General features: G+C 38.5%; 1 protein-coding gene across 1 annotated transcript in view; it reads right to left on the bottom strand.

Annotated features, from left to right (window-relative positions):
* LOC122800446 (E3 ubiquitin/ISG15 ligase TRIM25-like) overlaps nucleotides 1-27,486 on the bottom strand; it is a 221,875-nt gene that overhangs the window by 86,827 nt on the left and 107,562 nt on the right. The window contains exon 2 of the mRNA XM_044069891.1: nucleotides 10,442-10,537. Coding sequence (XP_043925826.1) covers nucleotides 10,442-10,537 — 96 coding nt within the window. The remainder of the gene's footprint in view (nucleotides 1-10,441; nucleotides 10,538-27,486) is intronic.

The following is a 27,486-nucleotide window of genomic DNA, read 5'->3' as shown; positions in this document are numbered from 1 at the left end:
TTTGTGAGGTTGCTAGTCTCATTTAAGGATGGGACATAATTGGTCTTTGAAGGCAGGTCAGTAGAAGTAGTTAAGAGAACCAGAAATTGGTCCTTCTGAGCCGGTTTATTTTATATTGATTGTTAATGGTGATTATTCTCTTTCCCCGGTTTAGTTGTTGTGATTTTTAGGTGTCATTTGAGTGAAGATCTTGGGACAATCATTTGTTTACCAGGCAGCTAGAAGAACACATGTTTGGTCTGAAGAACTTTATACGTTTCTTCACCTATGTATTGCAGAAATAATCTGTAATGTTTTTTTGTTTTGCATTTTGAAAGAACGTGTGGAGAAACTGCAGATTTTCCCTAGCATGCTGGTTGTCGAGCCCTCAGTTGTTCTAAGGTTAGCTAGGGTAGGGGCTGTTAATCATTCAGCTTTAGACACAACCAATAAATGTTTAAACCACAGAGTAGTGTATGCTGTTCCTTAGCTGGATTTTGGAGCGATTGAACTTCAGGACTTTGCTGACAAGGATCCAGTTTGGATTTTGGATGATGGGATATACCTGTCTGGTATTACTTTGGATTTATTTAACCTCAGTCTGTCTCCTTATCTGGAAACATTGCTATAATTATGTGTTTTGTGTTAATTTAAAAATTGTGTGGGGAGAGGTTAAAAAAGAGTTTGTTTGTTATTAAAATAACAGCAAGTTGGATGTTTTAACCTGATGACAGTCTTGTAAACAGTGGTTGTTGAAGTGGTTTACTATGAACTGGAAAGTGTGGGCAAACAGGCTGCTTAGCTGTAACCTGGTGGGCAGCCACTATGTACCCCCCCTCTTTCTCATTCCTCCATTCCTTTTCTGGGTCACTCCAACTTCATTAAAAGGAATTGTGAACTGTCTACAAAGCCGCATGTGGCCAAAGTCAGGTTTGCTGAGGGTGTGCAATTAGGCAGGCACTCAGTGAGATGACAACAGTCTGGACAGGCAGAGCAATCTGTCATGTGACCAATCATTATGGCATTAGTATTAACAGGAATTTTTTTGCCATTACTGAGTACCTCACTCCAATGAACCTTCAGAACACAGTAAGTTTGCTTTATATCTCTTTGCCACACAAACTCTTTTGCAGCATGCAATTGAAATCATTCTGCATACAACCAACTACAACATCATTTACAGTACTATAAAACCATATAACAGTTATTTGTTCATTTATTAACTTTGAATGTAGTGCACTGAGTGATGAAACAAGCAGTTATGAGAACTGTTTGCAAATATGCAGCTCTATCTTACCTCTCTGTGTTTGTTGCTCATTCTTCTCTTATCTGACCAATAATCTGAGGCATGCAGTCTGTAAGCCATTCTATATCATTGCCCTTAGAATGTGTGAGGATATTAAATGGCAATAATATGACATGCAGTTGCCAACAAATGAAGGGGGAGGTTGGATGTTAATGATCAGAACCTGTGAAGTGTGCACTGCTTACTTACATTTCCAGCCTTGGAAAAATTACATCTAACACTTAAGTCTAACCTGACATACTCACTGGATGTTGGGCAGTCTGCATTACTGTTGTGTTGTTTTTCTCCCTACCAGTAATCATTCACAGTTAAAATCCATTAAAACAAACCTGAGGGAGTGCCTGCACTATGTGTACACCTGGTATTGAAGCCAAGTATTTGGGATTCAGGAAATGTAATGAGTTCATAATTCATTTGCATATTCACAGTGCTGACAGCCCTGAATCTACCCCATAAAAAGGCAACCATGTAGATAGCGAAACTGAAGGTGAGAAGACTTGTTTATGTGAAGAACACAGAAAAAAGGCTATTACTTTGGGATATATCTGCACAGAAGATTACTGAACTTGAGACTTGCATTTTATTAGCTATATACTACAAATGCTGAAATGTAATTAAGAAAAATCTGTTAAATAGTTTTATTTTGATTAGCAAAGGCTACTACTTTTATCTGTATGCATTAGTTAGAAGTGTACTGGTGGCATGGGCATGTTTATCAGGGTATTTCACATGTATACACAATTGTTAATACCTTAAAATGTAATTTTCTGTGTTAAATCTGTAGACATGTTCAGGGACAGTTCATTTGACAGCACTTTTAGCATTTCACAGATAGTTTGTTAGCAAAATGTGTAATTTGCCTGTTCTTTTGGGGTGGGGGAGCAAAGTTACATTTCTGTTACGGTGCAAACAAGGATATGTTGTTATTGTTACTCTTCCTTTTTCGCATCCAGCCTGTTCATATTTCAGATCTCTAGACTGTTTTATGTTTCTCCAGTGGGTAATACTGAAATGCTACCATTTCTGCTTTATCTGGGAACCCTTATTTTGTAGTTATGTGATACTTATGTGTATTATCCTTCTGTTGCAGTCCCCAAAAACTGCCTTTCATTGACCCTGAAAAATCAGGTCACTGTGGAAGCTTTTAGGCAACATGGTGCCTTCTTGCTTGAGAGGGGACATGGAAATATGTCAGGCAGAATGCAAATGTGGTAGCAGATAGTTGCAGATGTGCATACAGTTGCTGGCCACAGCAGGACATATGATCAGGTGTGCCTCAGGGCCACTGACATGATCTCATCTGCACAAAAGAGATCAGCTACAGTTGCCCGTGATCAGATGGGTACTGGAGGGGCTACTACAGAGGCACCACTAAGAGCAAATGAAGAGTTCCTGTCCACAGTCAGGGATCCAGACAGCTCCCAGGAAAGTGCACATCCTTGACATTGGTGCTACTATTTCAGGGGCACCAAGCATGTCCCAGGAGGAGATTCCAGGTAGGTGTTTGTATCTCAGCTGTTAAATACTGATGTACAGTAAAACAATTTAAAAGAAATATGTTTGTTCTGTTTCACAAGAATTTCTTTTGAGGGGGATTGAAAATTGTTGCAGTTAACAACACATTCTGATTGATTACACATGGGCTTAGGTTGGCCTTGTCATCCAGGTTCTTTGAAAGTATAGTTAATGGACATAAAAAGGGGAAAAAGTATTACCCCCTGTGTTGCTGTTAATTGTACTGATGTTGTCCTTATCTTTTGCTTAACTTCTTCCAGGACCATCCAGTATATGGAACATACCATCATCTGCACATGGTAATCCAAACATTTTTATGTCGGCACTGAAGAGCAATTCAAAGAAATATTTTAGTGAATATGTTGATTTCAGGACTATTGTGTGTATAGCTGTACTGTCTAATAGTGGCATCACTGCTATTTTGTTAGCATATATTGGACTATAGTACTGTAGGTATTAATTGTTCTTATATTTGTTTCTTATTATCATAGGTGACCCTGACAGTGGAAGTGTGTGACTTCTACCACCTGATGTCAGAGTATCAGCAGACTCTGATGATGATGTTGGCCAAACAGAGGCACAGTCGGGGGGTGCAGAGGTTTGAATCTGACACTAAGGTTGACATACAGCCATTCCCTGAAATTCCACTGGACCCAGCCAGTAGGCCTACGCCTACCCATTTCAGTGAGCCCTCAGATTTTGGACAGGTGGAAGGTGAGACAATCGATCAGGGAAGTGTGGTCATTGCGGCTTCAATGCCTGTTGACTCTGGCTGTAGCCAAAGTGTGGGTGAGGTGCCACATAGAAGGGTTGTTGGGGGTTTTCTAAACAGGCCTGAAGTCTGTCCTCCACCTGATCCAGGTGTCTGCTCCCGTTCCACTCAATGTATGTTTAAGGCCATCATGGAGGCACAGGCATGTTCCCATAAGTCTTCCAGAGAAATGCTTAGGGTTGTAGATGTAGCAGAGGCTGACATGTGACTCTGCCTCCACTGTGTTGCTGATTCAGTGGATCACATGAATGACACATTGGAACAAGCAGTGTCTGTGAAGAAACTTTTGCTGGGAGGTGGATGGCAGCCTCTTGGATGTAGGTCAGCCACATCATCTACTGTTAGCCAATATGGCTGTGCCCAATCATGCTTCCACAATGACAGTACTTTTACTACTCCATCAGTGGTTGAGCTGTATACTATGTGACAGGCCATGGGGTTGTGGATGTCCTTGTGAGGGGAGCTCATCCAGCAGATATCAGTCACATTCAGGTAGCAGCACTGCATCTGACTGTGGGCGTGGACATGCCAGTTCAACTCCTGGCAGAGCCAGTTCTCACAGCTGGGCACGACAACGATAAACTTCCACCTCTACCATGCATGGCTCACCTGTCTGACATTCCAAAATGTAGAGCTAGCACAGAGCTTGGCTGGGTTCATGCAGACATTCACACACCAATTTCACCTGGAGCACCCATACAGACACACACACAACAGTTACATGGCTCAGCCGTGAAGCTTAAAACTCATTTTGTCTCACTGGCCATTTGTTGCTTTATTTGAATGTCTGCCTGCTTCTCTTTCTTACTCACACAAACTCACTGACCTTTTCTGTCAGCCTAAGCTTCCTGCCCCCCCCCCCCCCCCACAATACCCTGTGCAAGTGATGATAACTTTTCCATGTCCCTGTTTTGTATCTTCTGGATTCATAGATACATAACCTTTGTGTCTAATGCTCAGGTTGCGTAGCTGACTTAGTGCTTAGTATATTTGAAATTGTGATGTTGAATTGGTAATTGTACCTCTGACTTATATTGGTCTTAGAAAGTTAGACAGTTGATAGCATCAAAATATTTCCATCTTTATTGTTATTGATCTTGTGAGGGTTGTGAAGTCTGAAACTGAAATGTGTATCATTACCTTATAACTTCTCTCTTTAATGATTTTCCAGTACAAAAGTATTGTGCTACACTGAGAGCATGCAGTGACCATCAGTACTTTTGAGAGGCATGACTGTATGAATCTTTGATGCCTGAGGCCTACTACTTAATAATGGACACATACAAGTCAGACAAGTCTCTGCTGTCATACGTTAAGGTCATTTCTGTACAAATCTCCCACCTTTTACTTGATTACACTACCAAGTAACAACATGCAAGCATATGCCAGTCATTCATATTATTACAGAATACACTTCAGGTTCAGCACTTACCCTGTAAATTCAGAAATTGCAACAGTTTTAGTTTAGGGCAAACTCTGTCTGATACACGCAGTATACAGCCAGTAATGGGTAGGTAATAGTTGTGAGTGTTGCCTGGCATCAATGTTACTATATGTATGTACATAAGAGGAAGGTTTTAGGCCCTTAGATGGTGAGTGAGTGTGCTATGTGTTGTCTCTTAGCCAATCCAAGGGCATATTGAACATGCCTCTGTCTGCCTTCACCCACAGCAGCTGCTGCTTCCCGCTCTGACTCTGCACCTGCTTGTGGCTGTGTTGACCTTGTCATTGATGTGAGATGTAATATTTCAGTGCATGTCTGTGTATTGTAATGCAGGGCTCACCCAGATATATCTCAGCACCAGAACCGCAACTTCAGCAGCCCAAACACACACTCTATGATATTTCTGATTTGAGCTTGTGCCTCATTATGGCCTTCTTCAGCAGGTGTGTGTGCATTTCTGATGGGTGTCATCAGCCACAGCTCCAGAGTATAACCTGCATCCCCCAGTAAATGACCCTGTGGGATATCCCCCCTAGCAAACATCTGATACAGTTGGGAGGTGTGCCAGATATGTGAGTCATGGTAACTGCCTAGATTGCCAGCAAACACATTCAAGATGATTCGCTTAGCATTACACGTCATGCCAGTTAATAGAGTGTAAGCCCTTTCTATTAATGTAGAGCCTTCCGTGTTCCCCAGGTGATGCCTTAATTTTTACATGTGTGCAATCTATGGCACCCAGTACTTCAGGGTAGCATGCTACAGAGTAGATCTTCTGCATATTTCTGCCACTTTCCTCAGGAGTACAGGAAAAATATATGTGGTCTCTAGCATGTTGCAGCATAGCATTCAGGAATTGATGGAGGATCCTGCATGCTGATGCCTGTCTCACGTTGGTCTCTGAAAGGTATCTGTAGCTAAAATTCTAAGTGCTACACATACCTTTGTTTCTACTGGGATGGGTTTCCCCTTGGTTTGTTCTGGATCTGACTTGAGGACTACAGAGGTTGCAGAGTACCTGTAATGTGTCTCTATCCACCCTGTAGTGTTCTACAATGTCTACATCATGTAGATTGTGATAAGTTACCCGGGGTCTGAAACCTCTTCTACTTCTTGGCCTTGGTCTATTAGCAGCAGCAGCAGTAGTAGTAGCACAGGCTTCAGTCTGTTGCACATACACATGAATTAAGGCAATACAACCACTAACATCGTTTCTGTGTAGACTCCTTTCCGTGGCTGTATTCCAGTAGGTTTTGGAATTTGCAAGGAAAACCAGCACTCAGTCTACACGGTTGCTTTATAGCTTGTTGAATAGCTCCTCCATCTTGGATTGGTTGATTAGCATACAATTCAGCTGCTTATGCAGTAATTTGCATTCCACTGTATTTACCTTGTTTACACTGGAGTGAGTGGCTGTGCACACCATGTAGAGCCACTTACTGAATCCAAAACAGTGCACTACCATGTGTGCGTTGCACAGCGACATGGACACAGTGTAAACAGACAGTGTAGACTTTATTGAATCTGGCCATATATCTATAAGCTGCTGATATTAATGAGGCCTCTCCTTAGATTTTTGTAGCATTAGATTTGGTTGTTAGGAACAGTGAGGAAAGTATGGATAGGAAGCTGTGGTCATGGCTTGTGGGCTGTACAGGTAGGATCCTGCGGTCCTTGGATGTGGGATCTATGAGTAGGATCCTGTGGTCCTGAGCTGAGTTTATTATCACAGAAATAATTAATTTTATGGTAGTAAAGTTTAATAAGTTGATTCTTAAAATTACAAAGGGGTTGCATGCCACTCAGCTGCCTCTGATTTTGCAGAAGAACTTTGATTTTGCCTCACATTCTTGCACTGTGCTTCATACATTATTTTTTCATTTTCTAGTAAATCACAATGAATTACAACCAGTAAATAATGCCAGCCATTAGAGTTTGATACTCTTAGTGTTTAAAGAATACATATTGATTAAAAGTCTCTTGGCATACAAAGAAGTTGAGCGGTATATTTCCAAATACTCCTTTATGAGGTTTATATTATTATACAAATGTTTTTATGTTATATGTGTATGTTTACTGCATATTTCATTAAGACAGTTGACTGTTTTTATGTTGATGTTGGGATTTCTTTGTGTATCACTGTGTAGCTGGACGTGGGTGGGGGGTCTGATATCTATGTATGGATCAGAGGTGGACAGACATTTAGTCACAATGTTTTAATTAATGTAATAGAGCTCACTGGAGGGAAATTATGCTGTCTAACTGGGATAGGATTTGCTGAGTGAAGGAGCTTTCCTGTTAGCAATGTAAGATTAACATTATTATTTGAAAATTATATTATTATAGTCCTCTATCCAGCAAGACGTTGCAGCGTTCGATTCTCAGCTAGAGTGTCTTCTGTGTGGAGGCATGTGTGAATGGGTGTGCCTTCGTTGAAGGTTGTGCATCAGGGCTGGTAACTCGGCACGTAAAAATCCACTACCAAGACATTAGCGGACCGGAGTTCCACTGTGGCGACCCCTAACAGGGATAAGCCGAAAGACACAACAACATATTATTATAGTTCTCTCTTTTACAAGGCAACTCCCCCTTCAATGTATTAACCTCATTCCAATTATTTTTATCCTTGCAATATTGCCTAAGTATAGTTTAATTCCCCACATCTGCTCAGCTTCTTTCAAAGCCTTCATTTCTGCTTCTTAACTGCATAGATGTAAACATTCTGCCATCGCTTTTACAATCATTTCAGGCATTATTTCTGAAACTAATTCTCCTCAGCTTGATTAACACAGGAGCAGCCACACTCTTTTTCTGGCTTACACTGCTAGTCACCACCCACAATTTTGCATCCCAAGAATGTCTCTTGCTGAGATCAGTAAATCTATAAAGCACATTTGCTGTAAAAAAGTTCTAATTTCAAACTTCTGTATAGTTTTTTTGGAGGGACATTTAGAAAAGAGCAAGGATTAGAAAGCAGTACTGCCAAACCAAACTGATGTGCCATTTGATTTTTGGCCAGTGAAGAATTGTTGGTACCTGTGTAATGGTAAAGAGACATCAAAAAAGCAAGTAGTATTGAAAGATGTTTGCAGCTGCCTTGTCAGGTTACAGAATTTTAACTGTCAGTCACAGATGAATAAGCAGAGGTGCCCGTCTGGAAATGCTATTATCAAGAGTGCACAGGGTAGGTTACGGGAATCTTGCTAGGAAATTAAACTTTGAATATAAAACAAAAACAAAATTTAGCTTAATGGCTTTGTCTGGAATCAGGTTTAAATTTACTGTCAAACGCTTTCCAGCAGCTCAACACAGCTCAGAGTAAGTCAGTAAAAATAAATAATGAAACTGTTTTGCTTAGACAGCAATTCACAGCACTGTCTATATAACTAAATGCAGAAAAGCTCATTTGTTGCATCCAGGCTGTGTAGTATTATCCATACACAGTAAACAGGGGAGCAAGACTGATATTCTGAAAAAAAAAAAAAAAAAAAAACGTCTGGGATCCACAAAGAATGGGGAGCATGTTGTGTCATCAAATGCAAATCTGGCAAATGTAAAAAGAGTAAGAGCTGTCCGCAGAAATTACTTTTGCAGGAAGTAGAGATTGCTTTTTCTCTTCTGCTGTGCAGGCTCTGAGTTGGTATCTTGATGTCCAGAAGTGCAAGTGGCTTGCCCCCTTGCAAAAACAAAATTGTCGAGTTGTTCATTGAAGGTGTTTTTGGCAAATGATTTTTGTTTTTTTTCATTCACTGAACTTACCTTTGATGACTCAACATGAGCCAAAAGAATGCTACAACATATAGGGGCAGTTTTTGCAATCATTTAAAACTGAGATTCAGAGCAGATAATGAAAAACACTTCATTATCAACTAATTTGCACTCACTGAATATTGTAGTGTGACTGCTAAAGTTAATAAGCATTTTGCTGTGGTAATCATATCACATTGGGACAAGCAGCACCCTCATTCACTCTCACACACACACATACACATTTTAAACTCACACACACATACACACACACACACGCATCCTCTTACCTTTCAATAGTCCCTGATTGTACAGAACATCCATGATCTTGCCTGTAATATTTACCATGTCTGTGTCACAGATGAAAGCAGTCAACTAATAATGCTAGATTTAAGAGTTTCATACATTTTATTGTTCATTTCCAGCTTCTTTTTGCAAAATCCATTGTTTTATTAACTGTTATAGTACCTTAGAGTGATATTACAAAATTGTCTCAAGTACCCCCCCATATTACAGCCTTTTCTCATTAGTCTAGAGGGGTTTAGAGGTAGGATGCCACATACAAAAGCACACATGCACATACACACACACACACATACAACAAACGCACACCCCTCACCTGATTGCACTACTCATTCAGTCACACATACACCCTTAGCCACACCTACCTCCTCTGCTTATCCTTAACTTCGCCCCATAGTATGACACCCAGGAAGACATATAGACACACACACACACACACACACACACACACACACACACACACACACACACACACACACACACACACACACACACACACACACTGCCACATACATTCACATTCCCCTCTACTACCTCTCTGCTTAACTCCCTGTCATTTAGCTGCTACATGGTCTCTACCATGGAAGGTAATAGGAGAAAGCGGGCTTTTACGCTTGTTAATTAATGTGACTTGCCTTGTTGCTTTACACAGCTGAATGATTCTCCAGATCACTTGGCTGCATCAATCCCTTACTGCAGACATTTCCTGAGGAAAGCACATGGCTAATTATCATATGGTGCTACCCTAGAATGCCTTATTAGCATTGAAGTAGACTATGGAGACAGCCCACTGAAGTGATTCTAGAGACCACATCAAATCACTGCAGAGAAAGTGCTACCTCCAGTGGAAAAATGGCAACATTAGGGCTTATCAGTGTCAGAAGCTCTTTCTGAATCCCAGGGAATATCCTATAACACTATTTAGGAATATGACAAATTACAAAATTTAACTGAAATGATACTGACATATGAATACTGCATATAAGATGAAGATATGATGAAAAACATCACATCCCGCTAGGGTTTTCCTGTAAGTGCATTCTTCAATGGTTGTATTTAGGTTTTTTTTTTTATGATGCCTGGTTTGCATCTAAAATTGTATCTGTTGACCAGTACATCAACTCAGTTAAGTGATCTACAAATGAAGAGGCACTTACAATAGAACTGCATCCCAATCAAAGAAAACAGACTAGGGGAATATGCTAGGAGTTCTAATTACATTCAGTACTTTTCATGATACAAAAGCAACAAACTGCTGAAAGTAGTAAAATGGGGATCTATATTCTTCTTAGCGACCAAGGTATGCATATGACAAGTACAAAATCATATGGCACAGTGCAACACAGCATAGTGATATGACCTATGGTTCACTTACCTTGGTTTCTGCCAGTATTTTGTGGCATTGGCTGATTAACCAGTCATATTCTTTCTCCTTTGCTGTGAGCTCATGACATGTTGCTCTAAGCTGGTCCTTTAGGGAAAAAAACAGACATTGCTATTTATGTTTATCTTGGACCAGAAATAACAGATAACTTTTTTACAATATCTCTGTTTCTTTGTCATGCCTACAAAAGTGCCAGCACAGAATTGGTAGTGAATGAGAAGTGATTTGTGTTTGTTTGATTAATGAATGATACAATGATTGGTGGGTTAAAATCTGAATGAAGCACTGCTACCTTTAAAAATACATTTTAGTCTAGGAAAAGTGAGTATTTGCATGGCAAAGATTTTGGTTTGGAACTCATGTTTTGCACATATATTTTGGTCACAGCTTCAACTGAGCTAGTTTGGTTTCCTTTTTTTACTGATTTTAAGCAATCTGGACTGCAGACAATTACCCTATACTGTACTCGTCCATTCCCTCAAATACAATATCCTAGGAATTTACTTATATACATACATACATACACATTAAATACAAAAGACTAGAGTAACAAATAGCTTAGCTACATAGTATATTTTGTATCCAAAAATACTTGTCAAGTTTAAATTCAAAATGCTGAATGCTTGGAATAATTTTAACACCTACAGGAAGTTTATTTTATAAAGGTATTATCCTTCTAGTAAAGAAACTTGCAGTAACTGACTTTTTTCCAGGCAATGCTTAAACCTGCTTGGACCATGAATAGAAGAAGTCATAAACCATATTAATTCAACAGAAATAAATCCTTAAATATAAATTACCTTGAAGCTTCCTATATTTCAGCGTGCACAAGTTTAAATGACTCAGCATCTCAGAATATGATTGAGACTACTTGTGTTCTCTTAGTAAATATTTTGTCTTTTTCTGTTCCACCTACTTAGTGCGTTTAGATCCAGTATGATTCCAGATTTCCATTACATAATCCATCCTGTGTCTTACTAAGGTATTAAATTAAGGTATAAAACCATAACAGCACTTGAACTTTGCATATCCATTTATCCAGTCAAGTAATGTGAAGCTGGCTTGTAAGCATCATTTACATAATGCTCAAACATAATGTTGTTTGGTACATTTATCCCAGGATCTCAGCTGTAATACCCTCAAGAGTATAGAAGTATCAACATTTGTTCCAAACTGATATGTTTGGTTTTATTAGCATTCATACCATTTTGTTATTTAAAGTCCAATGGTTTAATGAATCTAGACTAGCGTGAACATAATTTATATCAGATGTGTTGATTATTCAAGCAATAACCGATGATGTGGTGTGGTATATTGACGATTTACCCACAGTTGGTCTGGTTTAATCATGAGAGTGAAGCCCGAGTGATTAAATAAAACCAACCGTGGGTAAATTTCAATATACCACAACCCCGGAGTTGGTTATTGCTATTATACAATGACATTATTTAAGAAAAAAATACTTACTTTTCTTAAATAATATCTTTGTATAATGGTGCAGTACTGTTCTAACGCAGCTGGTGGTATCCTGATGTCTTATTTTGATATACTGCGCATGCGTATGGGGTTTGCGTTTTCCATGCATACCCAGTACATCAGTGTTTTGAAAAGGAAGCAATGGAGAAAAGAAAGTCTCTGTTGCTCCATTTTTTTTTTTATTAAAAAAAAAGTTTCGGCTACATTAGGGGTAGGAGAGAGAGTCAGAATGGAGGAAATGCAAAGAAAATCCGGTATGTGTCTTTAGTTTTAAATAATATACCTGATTTTCTTTGCCTTTCCTCCATGCTGCCTCTTTGCTATGTCTGGAGTCTGGACCAAAGATATTTTTTGTTAAAAAAAAAAAGTTATGGAATATATGAACGGAAAGAAGTCTGGGTGACCAGACCTTTTTCCATTGGTATATTCTGGGATTTACAATGGGCACGCTGGTTGGGCTGGCCAATCATCATGCTCATTTTCGAATATTAATGGCCAGTCATTGTATAACTCACATGTTTTAATAGTATCAGCATAGCAAGAAAATATACCCTTTCTTGGAAACCAAGATAAAGATATGACAAGTATAAACTGAATAACTGTGATTGTAGGATTGAACCGAATTGATACCCATTCTGAATGATTATCATTAAGCTGTATTACCTCAAAATCTGTCAACTAATCAAGATTTAAGGCATTTCAGTAAGGTTTCCCTCTACACCAAGTCCTGCTAATTCAGAAACTAGTCTATTGTGATCCAATCTATCAAAAGGCATAACAAAAATCAACATATATAGTACCTGTTTGTAAGATCATTTGAAAGGTCCAAGTACAGTTGTTATAAAAAATATAAATTTCAAATAGATGATTCCACTAACTAAAGACAATTTGAAAGATATTTGTTTATTTAAGCTACAAGTAAAGCCAGCATTTGTTTCTCCATTACTTTATCAAAATAGAACAAAAGATAAGTAGGCCTATTAATTTCCAGTATCAGACAGACTGCTCTTAGTTTTATAAATAATTTTAAAGATTGACTTCCTTCATTCAACGAGAGGAGTACAACATTTCTTAAAGTATTTGCAATATCACAGCTAAAGGTTTGTGGAGATGATCACACGACTCTCCCACAGATCTATGTTACTAAGTTCATCAAAGCAAGATAATGTATTTGTTTTTAATTGCCAAGCATATTCTTGATTTTTAAATCTGCAACATTGTATACTTGTTTGTCAACAGAAACCACAAGATTGCCTTGTGACTGATTACTCCCAAGGGTGTTTTCAGATATTGAGCTGAGTACCGCAGTCTTTTCTGCAGTTAGTGACTAAGGCTTGCCATTACATTGTATGGCATAAGAGTAATCTAAAATGTTCTCCTTTCCTAATATATTTAGTGAGAGTGAAAGAGAGACGGAAACAGGATGGCTCAGAAAGAGACTGAGACTTGAGAAAACAAGAAAAAAAGAAATAGAAATAAAAAGGAGATCAGTTCAATATTGACAGGCATTTCAGTTTCAGACTTCATATAATTCAGAAAAATGCATGGTAACACAAGATCTTTTATTCTAGCAACTTTATAAGTTTATAAGAGCAAAATTTAAAATGTGTCCCTATTTTTGTGTCTTTGTCCCCCCATTATTTTTGGTTTTGTCCAGATTTTTTGTGCTAAGGGGTTGAGAGCTATGGCCATCCAGCTTCCAAAGCTTCAGGGCACCTTCTGTCCTCTCAAACCATCTGTCAGCTTGAGCTATGCTGAGTAAATAGTTATGAGTGTCAATCCCTTCACAGCTCTTATTGCAATGGAGAGAAAGCGAGGTTGAACCCTGAAAGGACAATGATGTTAACAAAAAAAAAAAAAATCATCTTGGCAATAAAAAAAACCCAAAAAAAAACAAAAAAAAAACCAAGGGGGTGGAGGGAGCAGTTAGTGCAGCAGTGATCATTTGAACATTTATTATGATAAATTTAATTATACAACTGTACTATGTTCATCATACTGAGAACTGATGCAGTAGCCTTATTTATATGATTAGATTATGCTTGTTTACTATATTTGAGAGGTTGAAGGGGCAAGGTCCTGGAATCCCTGGAGACTGGTCCTAGCAAATGCCTGATCTAGACCTACAGAAAGAATCAAGCTTGTAATGCCTTGTAAACGTATGTATAGAGGACCAAGCTGCTACTTCTAGAATGCTTCTAGAATCCAATCCTTTCCAAGAAGCCCTAGATGAAGCCAAGGCCCTGGTAGAGTGGGCCTTGACCCCACCTGGAATAATTTTGTTGTAGTGAGTATAACAAAAGGTAATAACCTGAGACAACAATTTGGAAATAGTCTCATTTGACTTAGGTTGTCGCTTCTTCTTCCTTCATAAAAAAATGAACATTTGATCAGAAATTCTTAACAATTAATTTCTGCCAAGATGTTATCTGAGCTGTCTGTGGACATCCAGGGTAAGGAGTATCCTTTCTCCCTCATTTTTAGGTTCAGGAAACAAAATGGGGAGCTTGATAGTTTGGCTTAAAGAAAACGCAGACATCACTTCAGACATAAAAGAAAGATTAGTTCTCAAAGAAACTCTATCTCTGTGGAAAATGAGATTGAGTTGATTCATCATAAGAGCTTGCAACTCAGATATGCAGTAGAGGTCAGAGTAATCAGTAAAACAGTTTTCCATGGTAAGAACCTCAAGTCAGCCAGATTAGCTGGTTTAACTGGAGCAAGTGTTAGCTTCTCTAACACAAAATTAAGATCCCAAGTGGGGACCACAGTTTTTTTGGAGGCCACTAATGCAAAACCCCTTTCAAAAACATTTTGACATGAAAATGCATTGAATGAGGATGATCCATGGGCAGACATGCTGAAATGGCCAATAAATGAACCTTGATAGAGGAATAAGAAAGGACATAGGATAATAAACCACACAAATATTGTAAAATCAGAGAATAACTAGCGCTGAATGGGTGCTAGGTATGTTATTGGCACCAACAAGAAAACATTTTCCATTTCCTAATGTATAATTTTTTAGTAGCAGGCTTTCTTACCTCCATTAGTACCTGCCACACTCCCTCAGCAAACAGGTGCCCAAAGAGAGTTAAGACTATCATCCAGGCAATCAGTCGAAGTTAATTGGGATTGGGGTGTATCATGCACCCCTGATCTTGTGAAAGTAAGTTGATTCTATGGGGAAGCTTGTGGTAACTTCCCTTGGTCATTTCCAAAAGAAAGGGGAACCACTGTTGCCTGGGCCAGAAGGGAATCAGTACTCTTCAGATGTAACCTGGATATCAGTGGAAATTGTGTAAAAGCATACAGGAACATCTTGGTTCAAGGAAAAGAAAAAGCATCTGTCTTCCAAGCCTTCATGCATTGAGTCGTGCTGCAGAATCTTGCCATCTGATTGTTCAGAGAGGATTAAAGTATGTATACTTAAAGACCTCCCCACAGATGGCTCAAATGTTGGAAGACCCCCTCTGATCTAGTTTGCATTTATGAAGGTCTGCCCTTGAACTGCTAAGCTTGTCTGCCGCAAAGTTTTGCTCTGACTGAATGTAGGATGCCTGCAGAGTGCAATTGTGCTGTGAATTATATCCCAAGATAGCATGGCTAGTCTGCAGAAGAGGTACAACCTAATTCCCCCTTCCTTGTTGATGTACTGCATGACTGTGGTATTCTCTGCAAAAACTTGCAAGGTCTGGGGGACCAAAGATGAGTCAGAGAGTTGAGTGACTTGATTAGGGTATGTATCTCTTTTATATTTATGTGCTTGTGTCTGCCTTTGGTGTCCCACACACTTTATACATTTATCCCTGTGGAAACTGCTCCCCAGGCAAAGTCTGAGGTATCTGTGGTGACTGACTGCTTTGGAGCAAGCAGAAAGAAGGTGAGACCTGGTTTATGGAAATTCGCTGCCTCCACCAACTGATTTCTCTTCTGACAAATCTTGTTATTTGAAAAGACAAGGCTTGGTGCTGGGACCAAAGAGACTTTAGATATAATTTTATCTTTCTCATGTGAAGTCTTATCAGGGGTATTATGAGAATCATAGATGCCATGAGACTCAAAGTCGTCAGTATTCCCTCACAGTGACTGAAGTCTGAGTGGAAAACCTTAGACATAGATCTAAATATAAATGTTTTTTTTTCCTGTGGAAGAGAAACCCTTTAAACAGAGGTCTCTAGCTGACACCTCAGGTTCATAATCCTAGGTGAAGGAGTCAAAAAAGATTTGTGAATGTTGTCTTGGAATCCCAGCTTGTGTAAGGGATCTCTTACCCAAGAGAGAGAGAGAGAGATTTCTGTAACTTTGAAAAAGATTCTGAAAAAAGATAAGAATTTAATCTATGTATATAGAAAAATGTGAAATCCTGCAATGAACTGCAACTGGAGCTAGACACTGTGAACACTCCTGGTGCAGTGGATATTCCAAAGGTTAAGGCAGAAAACTGATAATGTGTGATCCAAACACACAAAACTTTAAGAAACACCTGAAGTCTGGATGAATATGTATGTGATAAGCATCTTTTAAATATAGTATTACCAGGAAACTTGAATGAGGAAGAAGATGTAATAGGCTGTGAAGTGACATCATTTTAAACTTGGGCATTATCTCAAACAGGTTTAGGAAAGAAAAATCCAGAATAGGTCTCAAAGCATTTTCTTTCTTTCTTTGGCACTAAAAACATCCTTGATTAAAAACCTTTCCCAACCTAGGAAGAAAAAACTGGATCTATCACTCCCTAGAACAGAAAGTACAGGGGAAATACAAGAGTGTCTTGGATGAGGAATCACACCACACCCCAAAAAAGGAGGGATTTCCTCCCACTGCCATGGGTACCTTGATAAATAATCATCAGAACCCATTTGTCTGAAATTATCTGTTGCCAAAAAGAGAAGCGGAGATTCAAACTTTCTGGAGGGGAAAAGGGACTGCCACAGTGGGACAGGAGAACAAGGTCCCTTAAATAGTCATTCTATCTTGCTGGACTATCTTTATTTTTGGGGGGATTCCTGAATTCTTTTTGGAACCCCCTTGCCATTTCATCTTAAATGGCTGTTTATCAGCATTTTGTTGACTGTTTACATATATATATATATATATATATATATATATATATATATATATATATATATATATATATATATATATATATATATATATTTGTACCAAAAACTGCATGAGGGGTTAGCAAAAGATCATTGGATAAGGTGAAGCAAAAGATCTGCAGTCAGATATGCATAATCACTATTACCTAACCATTTCAAAAAAGTACAGCACGTGAAATATTCCAGTATAAATACACAAGAAAAGAGACTATTTAACAAAAACACCAAAACTTTAACAAAAGTATATTTTAAAATTAAATGCACAAAAGATGTACAAAAAGGCTGGTTTCTAAATGCAATATTGTAAACCAGGATGGGTATCATGGGAAAATAATGAAACTTTTATGGGTCGATAGGCCTGCAACATTGTTATCTCACAACACCCTTGAGCAGTCAGTTATATCCCTGTAATGGCCACCCTTTCAGATATTACTGCTTAAATTCATTCTACAATATGTTAGCACTGGCAACATCTCATTGTGTCAAATCTGGGAGAAAGTCAAGCTGTTGTTAACTAGAGTACTTTAATTGATTCTATCCACAAGCAAAACAATATGCATTAACTAGATTATCTATTCAGCATAAATAGTTTATGATAGATACCAAAATATGTTCAATATTTTAGACATAAAGCACAGTGTCAAAATAAATTGCTAATAAAAGAATGATATTTAAAATACATTTCTTTAAGTATATCAACAAGAAGTAAAGAATGTTTACTATTAAACTGACTGGCCGCAAAACCTTGCTCAGATTATCAAGACATTATTACACGTTTCTTTGAAAATTCTAGAAACTAGTCACTGTGAGTGACAATGTCAACAAAACTCTAAATAATCAGTAAAAACATAACGTCTAACAATTAAGAACAACTTGTCCCCCCCAAAAAAAAAAACTACTTAAAGAAAATTAATTTAAAGATTACTAAATCTGAGACTAGCATCTATAAATTCAAGGAAGTCACAGGCAACAAAATAAAAACTTTAGTAACAATGTATCTTCTTCTTTCGGCTGCTCCCATCAGGTACCACAGCAGATCAACTGTTACCATTTCTTCCTGTCCTCTGCATCTTGCTCTGTCACACCAACCACCTGCATGTCCTCTCTCACCACATCCATAAACCCTATCTTAGGCCTTCCTCTTTTCCTGTTACCTGGCAGCTTCATACTTAGCATCTTTTTCCCAATATACTCTGCATCCCTCCTCAGCACATGTCCAAACCAATGTAATCTTGCCTATCTGGCTTTGTCTCCAAACCTTCCAACCTGGGCTGACCCTCTAATATACTTATTCCTAATCCTGTCCATCCTCGCCACACCCAGTGCAAATCTTAACATCTTCACCTTTGCCACGTCAAGCTCTGACTCCTGCCTTTTTGTCAATGCCATTGTCTCCAACCCATATAACATAGGTGGTCTCACTACCCTCTTGTAGATCTTCCCTTTCACTCTTACTGGTACTCGTCTGTCACAAATCACTCCTGACACTCTTCTCCACTCACTCCATCCTGCCTGTACTCTCTTCTTCACCTCTCTTCCACACTCACCATTACTCTGAACTGTTGATCCCAAGTATTTAAATTCATCCACCTTCACCACCTCTACTCCCTGCATCCTCACCATTCCTCTATCCTCCCTCTCATTCACACACATATATTCTGTCTTAGTCCTGCTGACCTTCATTCCTCTTCTCTCTAGAGCATATCTCCACCTCTCCAGAGTCTCCTCCACCTGTTCCCTACTCTCACTACAGATCACAATGTCATCTGCAAACAACATAGTCCACAAGGACTTCTGTCTGATCTCGTCTGTCAACTTGTCCATCACCACTGCAAATAAGAAAGGGCTCAGAGCTGATCCTTGATGTAACCCCACCTCCACCTTAAACGCATCCGTCACTCCCACCGCAGAACTCACCGCTGTCACACTACCCTCGTACATATCCTGTACCTGTCTTACATACTTCTCTGACACTCCCGACTTCCTCATACAATACCACAACTCCTCTCTAGGCACCCTGTCATATGCTTTCTCTAAATCCACAAAGACACAATGCAACTCCTTCTGACATTCTCTGTACTTCTCCATCAACACTCTCAAAGCAAACATTGCATCTGTAGTGCTCTTTCCTGGCATGAAACCATACTGCTGATCAGTAATCATCACCTCCCTTCTTAACCTAGCTTCCACTACTCTTTCCCATAACTTCATGCTGTGACTGATCAGTTTAATCCCTCTGTAGTTACTACAGCTCTGCACATCACCTTTATTCTTAAAAATCGGTACCAAAACACTTTTTCTCCATTCCTCAGGCATCGTCTCACTTTCCAAGATTTCATTAAACAATCTAGTTAAAAACTCCACTGCCATTTCACCTAAACACCTCCATGCTTCCACAGGTATGTCATCTGGACCAACAGCCTTTCCATTCTTCATCCTCTTCATAGCTATCCTTACTTCCTCCTTGCTAATCCACTGCACTTCATGATTCACTATCTGCACATCATCCAACCTTCTCTCTCTCTCTCATTCTCTTCATTCGTCAACCCCTCAAAGTACTCTTTCCATCTGCTCATCACACTCTCCTCACTTGTGAGTACGTTTCCCTCATTATCCTTTATCACCCTTACCTGCTGCACATCTTTACTAGCTCGGTCCCTCTGTCTAGCCAATCAGTACAGGTCCTTTTCTCCCTCCTTAGTGTCCAACCTTTTATACAACTCATCATACACCTTATCCTTAGCCTTTGCCACCTCTCTCTTTGCCATGCATCTCATCTCCTTATACTCTTGTCTACTTTCTTCATCTCTCTGACAATCCCACTTCTTCTTCACCAACCTCTTTCTCTGTATACTCTCCTGTACTTCTTCATTCCACCACCAGGTCTCCTTGTCCTCCTTCCTCTTTCCAGATGTCACACCAAGCACCTTTCTAGCCATCTCTCTTACTATCTCTGCTGTAGTCACCCAGCTATTCTGTAACTCTTCCCTGCCACCCAGTGCCTGTCTTAACTCTTCCCTGAGCATCACCTCACAATTACCATTTTTCAATGTCCACCATTTGATCCTTGGTGCTGCCCTCACACTCCTCCTCCTCTTCTTGATCACCAACGTCATCCTACAAACCACCATCCTATGCTGCCTAACAACACTTACCCCTGCCACCACTTTACAGTCTCCAATCTCCTTCGGACTGGCCCTTCTACATAAGATATAATCCACCTGTGTGCATCTTCCTCCACTCTTATATGTTACCCTATGCTCCTCCCTCTTGTTAAAATATGTATTCAATACAGCCATGTCCATCCTTTTCGCAAAATCCACTACCATCTGACCTTCTGCATTCCTTTGCTTAACACCATACCTACTCATCACTTCCTCATCCCCTCTGTTCCCTTCACCAACATGCCCACTGAAATCTGTTCCAATCACCAGTCTCTCACCCTTAGGTACAGTCATCACCACTTCATCCAACTCACTCCAAAATTTTTCTTTTTCATCCACTGCACACCCAACTTGTGGAGCATATGCACTAACAACATTCATCATTACACCATCAATTTCCTGCTTCATAAACATCACTCTATCTGACACTCTTTTCACCTCCAAAACACTCTTAGCATAATGTTCCTTCAGGATAATGCCTATGCCATTTCTCCTCCCATCCACACCATGATAAAACAATTTGAACCCGCCTCCAATACACCTAGCCTTGCTCCCCTTCTATCTGGTCTCTTGCACACACAATATACTAACCTTCCTTCAGTCCATCATATCAGCTAGCTCTCTCCCTATACCAGTCATACAGTGTATCAATGTCACCAAATGCTAAGTTACTGTATAAGCTAGGCAAACTTTAAAATTAATTCATTAAGTTGTGCTTTCTGAAATAAGCCAGCACCTATTTGCAAAAGAATTCTATATCTCAAAACCAATTATTTTGAACAGATCTCTGATCCTATTGACCATAGCATACTTGAGAATATATCTTATCTAAGCTTTAACAGCATGGGATGCTGCTAAATGAAATATTAGCAAGCTGAATAAATTATGCATTTCTGCTCACTTATATTTACTTACTTTATACTTAATAAAACAAATACTTTAAACTTATATGTTATCATAGACAAAAAATATCAGTGCCTCCCATCATCATTCCAAGTGATGTTTCCTTTGTGGAAAAGTACTCTAGTGAAGCATATTCATATGAAATGATGAACTGTAGAAGTGTTAGCACTCTGTAGTGACATATATATTCATGAAAACCTGAAGTCAGCAAGCTTAACCCCATGTAGCTTCAACTGTAGTTAAGCAATGTTCTTTATCCTGAAATGTTTTGGAGTGATAAAAATAACCTAATTAAAAAAAATCTATAATTCATTTTTGGTTTCATTTCTTTTCTACATACACAATTCTAAATTTCATCATTTTATTCTCTCTTCTTTGGCACTTTTTCTTTAGCTGACAAGTAAAATTATTTGTAAATGCATATATTTACTGTAACTTTCATAATAAGAGAGTTTGTGAATAACTTACAGGAGTAGTGCCTTTTGGATTGATTAGCTGTAGCAGTTCAGAATTATCTAACACTATTATTAATTCATTTCATTAGTAATATGTTCTTAAGCAATTTAATTTTGTTTAGCACTGTTCTTTATGTGTAATTTATTAAGGCTCTCTATGTGTAATTTATTAAGGCATGCTTCTTTTTGAGATTTATTTCCTTATTAACCAAATGTATGCAAACATGGATCAGGGACATCTGGTGTCATGTTTCTGAATCAATATCACACGTTTGAAGAAGTTGTCCATGGAATTTTATTAAAACTGCTAAAGACTTGTCAACTCTCAAGAAATAAATATTTGGTTTGGTAATTATCTGAATAACTAAACATTTAGAGTAACAGGTAATAATGAACAACCAATAATGTGGTTCACTCAGAAGGAGTAGCCATTAGGGGACAATTTTAGGGTCATTATCATCGTCTTTATTTAGCAATGATCCCCATTAGGATTTCTCTTAAGCAAACTGCTTTTTTTATTCTGCTGACATTTTAATTATCATCTGACACAAAATCCTCTGTTTTAATGAATAAGAACATTCAGAAAAAATCCAGCTTTCTTTGGAATTGGTTTGTTAAAAAAGGATTAAGCAACAATAGAGAAAAAGTAGCTGATATGTTATTCAGGACACACCAAGCACTGGTTGCAGTACAATGCCAGTAACTGACCCTGCATTAACACCTCTTCAAACTAAAATATCTTGGGTTAATACTTGATCAGAATCTTCCAGTTCATGCATGCACAGAATCACAAGTGCAACACTCTTTAACCAAGTGAAGGTAGCATATGCAATATCTAATATGCTCACTCCTTATGCTTGTAAGCAATTGCTATTAATGTTTTACTGCCCAGATTGTAATATACTCTTCCTATTATGGCTTTAATTACCCCACATAATGCTAACACTAACATTTTATGAACCACAGAAGATAAAATTCTTAAATTTGCATGCCCTCTTCAACTACTGAGATGATAATGGCTCCCAGTGACAGGTAAAGCACCCTTTCCTTTAAACACATTACTATTCTAAGTAATCATTGAAAAATACTGACCATCCTTTTTATTTAGTTTTAAAACAATAGATAAATAAATCAATTATAAAACAAATAAATAACTATTTACATAGGTCTACAGCAGGGGCGATCTACTTGATTTTACATTACGGGCACTATCAAGTTCCTGCCTGTTTTAACCCTGTTACTCCTCTCCTCCATCTCCCCACCCCCCACTAGTCTACACTAGGGAGTTGCATTATGTGGCGCCATCTTTAAACTGCTTAACTCAAACCTTCACAAGCCACTCACTCCACAGCTCCTCTGCTTGTTGTGCACACCAATGGTAAGTTGAATATTGTTTTTTTTCCCCCAAATGTATTGTACTACTTTGTGAAAATCCTGATAATCTGTGACATGCAATTACATGTGTCTGCGGCCTACAGCTGTGTCACTCTAAGCAACATATCTCATTATTGTGTATTTAAAGAAGCTGCTCATTTTTTTATGATGATTGATATATGCAGTACTCTTTCTCAGGCTGCTTACAGAAGTAATGATGTTAAACTTGTATACCTTAGCATGTATTAATTAAGATTTTATTCAGAAGCATACTGCATACAGTATACTTGCACAGTACAGCTAACTTGGTCCAGAGCTTAAATAACTGCAGCTTACTAAAACATATTCTACTGTTCTGAATTTGTGATTTTATGTTGTCATTTCTTAACTTGTTACCTAGCTTTTTATACTCGTCTCTCCCTATAATATGTGCATGAAGCGTACCTACCCTCACAAACTGTATTTGTGTAACAATTGCAATGCTATGCTAAATGTGCTTTTTTAATGTTAATGTCTTTGCTGCGAACTAATAATTCTGTTGATATAGATGCATATTTAGTTCAAAAGTCACTGTTTTTTTTACATGCATCCTGATAACATTGCATATAATTGAGTTAACAGTTTGCTTTTCTGCTAATACAGTGTCTACTAAGACAGATGCACTTTGTGAGTCCTAAGCCAGTAGAAGGGCTTCATAGGAATGGCAGTGGCATCAGTGGTGTGTATTGCTACCATAATCTTTGCTTGTGTAACCAACATTAATGCCTACTGAATTGTATTGCTAGGGTGCAACCTGAATATATATATATATATATATATATATATATATATATATATATATATATATATATATATCAATATACCTTAAAATACGACTTCATTTTGTTAAGTATTATTTCTGCTTGAATACCAGTTTCTTGTACGATGTATCTGTCTTATGTATTCTCTGTACCTTTTACTGTATTACCTCTTCCCTGCTCATAACGTTACTGTTTTGTCTTTTCTAGGTAATTACAAGGAATTTTCTCCTTGAAGTCCACCCCCTTCGAGGACATAAACAAAAATAGATTTGACTGCTCACGTGTTACGGAACAGGTCTCGCACAAAAAGAAAAGGAACAACAAGACTACCCATTTCAAGCTTTTCACATAGGCGAATACTGTTGTATACATAATAGGAGATTATAGCATTTTTTCCTCTAATTCTGTAGTGTGCACATCAGTTAGGGCTCCCAAAATTGGCCAAAATCTAAACTCCGGGCAATATCTGGTTAAAGTAAATTCCTCATAGTCACGACTACATGGCAATGCCTGTCTATATTTCCGCCTTCTAATATTTTACAATAACTTATTTATCCCAGTTAAATAATTGCTGCAGACTTATTAAAATACCTACCCAACCCTATTAATTAGGTTTAGTGCACGGTCATCCCCATAAGTGTATCACTGATAACTCCACTCAATAAAGATAAATGCTTGATTCCACATACCTTTCCTTAGTCCTCCACTGATAGTTTTCACTCTCAGTCCTGCAGGGGCAAGAAAGCCCACCCTATTCCCCTAACCTGCCCCCAATTCCCTCCTGCCCCCACTGTCACTAACTTTATACATCACAGGCAACTCTTTCCAACCTCCTCATAGGCTCTAAGCCCCCCTGACGTTGTCACATCACACACCCATAACAACTAAAAACGTCCTACATCTCACATATGCACACACTACTATTAATAACATCCCTAACCTTTTTTAACCTACTTACGCTCTACCACCTCACTTCTCACAACACCACACTACATCAACTAACCCCAACAAAAACTACAGCATACATATACCATAACTCATCCCCAAAGAGTTACTCTGATATTTCACCATCAGTGTTCATTCACAGAGACACCACCACTTTCAAGACCAAACTGCATTTTAATATACCTAAAATCAACCAATTATACATCTCATATGCATACTCCATACTTAACTACAATTCATCGACAATCCAAACCACTGTCTTCACATTATTATGCCAAAGTGGAGATATTCATCCAAACCCTGGACCCTCTCTCACCCAACATATTAACAACTCTACATCGCCCTCAGTGAAAACACCAAAAGACCTTTGCACCATGACATTAAACATCTGTAGTATCTGCAACAAAGTAGCAGACTTCCATGCATGGCTTACACAGTATACACCTGATATTGTTGCTGTAACAGAAACCTGGTTCAAACTCGATATCTGACTCAGAAATACTTCCCCCTGGATATCAAATATTACGAAAAGATAGACTTCATAACAAAGGGGGAGGCCTGGCATTAATATATCGTAACCACTTTAACATAGTATTCCCACTTTCAATAATATGGAAATCCTATTAGTATCACTGTTTTTCAACAACCATAAGCAAATATCTGTTGCCACCATCTATATTCCTCCACGTTCCAATATCCCAACACTGGAAGACTTCTTATCATGGTCTAACCACTATAACTCAAATGAAACCATCATTCTTGGTGACACTAATATAAATTGTCTTCAAACAACTCCACGAACTCCATCAATCTGTTCAAATTTACACAAATTATACAGACCCCAACACACACAACAAACAATCACCCTGAAACTACCCTAGACTGGACATTAGTATCCCACCCACAGTACTACTTCAATCCCAACACCCTAAGTGACCACTTACCAGCCCTGATACACAGACTATCAACTTCCACTCCAAGCATTCTTCATACAAATATAACAGAAATCTAGCCAATTTTAGCCAGTCTCACTTTTGCAACCTATTACAAACACTAAACTGAAATCCACTGAAATACCTTCCCTTAGATGAAGCAGTACATTATTTCAGTACTGACTTCCTAGATACCCTTAACTCCATAGCCCCCATAAGAAAAAAGAGTTAAACATAACCATGCTCCTTGGCTATCTAAATTAACCAAACAACTACTGATTAATACCGACTGAGCATGGCACAAATGGTGAAAAGATAAGACCCCACCCAACAAAACCATCTTCAAAATACTTAGAAACAATGCAAAACGGGCCATTAATCAGGACAAAAAGACTTACTTCTCCCAACAAATAAACACTCACAGTAATAATCTCAGACTTTTCTGGAAATCTGTCAACTCATTACTAAATTCTGGCAGCACCCAAAACCCATCTCCATTTCCAGACAAAAGCCCAGTTGAAATCGGTGAAATATTTAATAAAAACTTTATTGATATTATCCTTACATTAGTAAATGCAGGCAATACCCCAACCCCCATTAACCCACCCATCATACCTCAAAGCAATATCAGAGCCATACCATCTTTTAACTTCCAACCTGTAGTAACCTCTCAAATGCAAACATTACTTGGCAAATTGAAACCAGGCTCCTTATCCGCTGATAATCTTCCCCCAGAATACCTCAAAATTAGTGCTAAGGCAATATGTTTCCCAGTAAGTATCCATATAAACTGATCACTTGCAGAACACACAGTCCCCCAGCTCTGAAAAAATCAATAATCACCCCACTTCATAAAGGTGGAAACCCTCAAGACCTATCTAATTTCAGACCCATTTCCATACTGTTCCGTCTATCTAAAATAATGGAAAAATGCATCCACAAATAACTGGTTGAATATCTAACCAGCAACAACCTACTATCCCCCTCACAACATGGTTTTCAACCATCCCACAGTACCATTACTGCCCTAGTCTCCTTCACAAATTACATCTATAATGCACTAGATAGTAACCTACTTATATCAGTCCTGTTATTGGATCTCTCAAAAGCATTTGACACAGTCTCCCACTTCAAATTTATTCGGCAACTCCACTCATTAGGATGCTCTGATGCCACCCTAACCTGGTTCACTAGTTACTTGGAAAACTGACTGCAATCTGTAAAATGGCTGAATAACCTCTCTAGCTTTGTCCCAAATAAAATAGGAGTGCCCCAGGGGTCAGTCTTGGGACCCCTACTATTCAACATTTTTATAAATGACCTAAATGACTGTACTACCATACAATATGCAGATGATTCAACCATAATCTGTACCTCCAATAACTTCTCTGACCTCCAAAAGTTAACACAAAAGGACTTTACATCCATAAAACTTTGGCTAAACCAATCACAGCTATTACTTAACCCTAATAAATCTAAACTACTCATCTTTGCATCTAAACCTGTTCCCACGGACTACTATATTCTCCATAAACAAAACCCCAATAGAGTTAGTAAATCAGGCCAAACTTCTAGGAATTACTATTGACAGCAAACTTAGCTTTGACTTGCATATTAATAATGCAATAAAAAAGACTCACTTCAAATTAGGCAAACTTTACAAAACAAACAGTACTTAGACAAATCCATCCGAATAAAACTTTCAAAAAGTCTTCTCCTTCCAACCTTACTCTATGGGTCTCCTATTTTCATCAATCTCCACAACTCTTTGCAACACAAACTACAGTACTGTTATTATAAGACTGTAAACTTCGCATCAGCCCAACCAAATTGCACCCACCATTGCCAGGCCACTAAAGAACTAAACTGGCTAGAATTTGGA

Source organism: Protopterus annectens, chromosome 4.part0, assembly GCF_019279795.1.
Source record: "Protopterus annectens isolate FY-2018-M chromosome 4.part0, PAN1.0, whole genome shotgun sequence".
NCBI classification, from domain to species: Eukaryota; Metazoa; Chordata; order Ceratodontiformes; family Protopteridae; genus Protopterus; species Protopterus annectens.
This window is presented reverse-complemented; position numbering and strand designations above follow the sequence as displayed.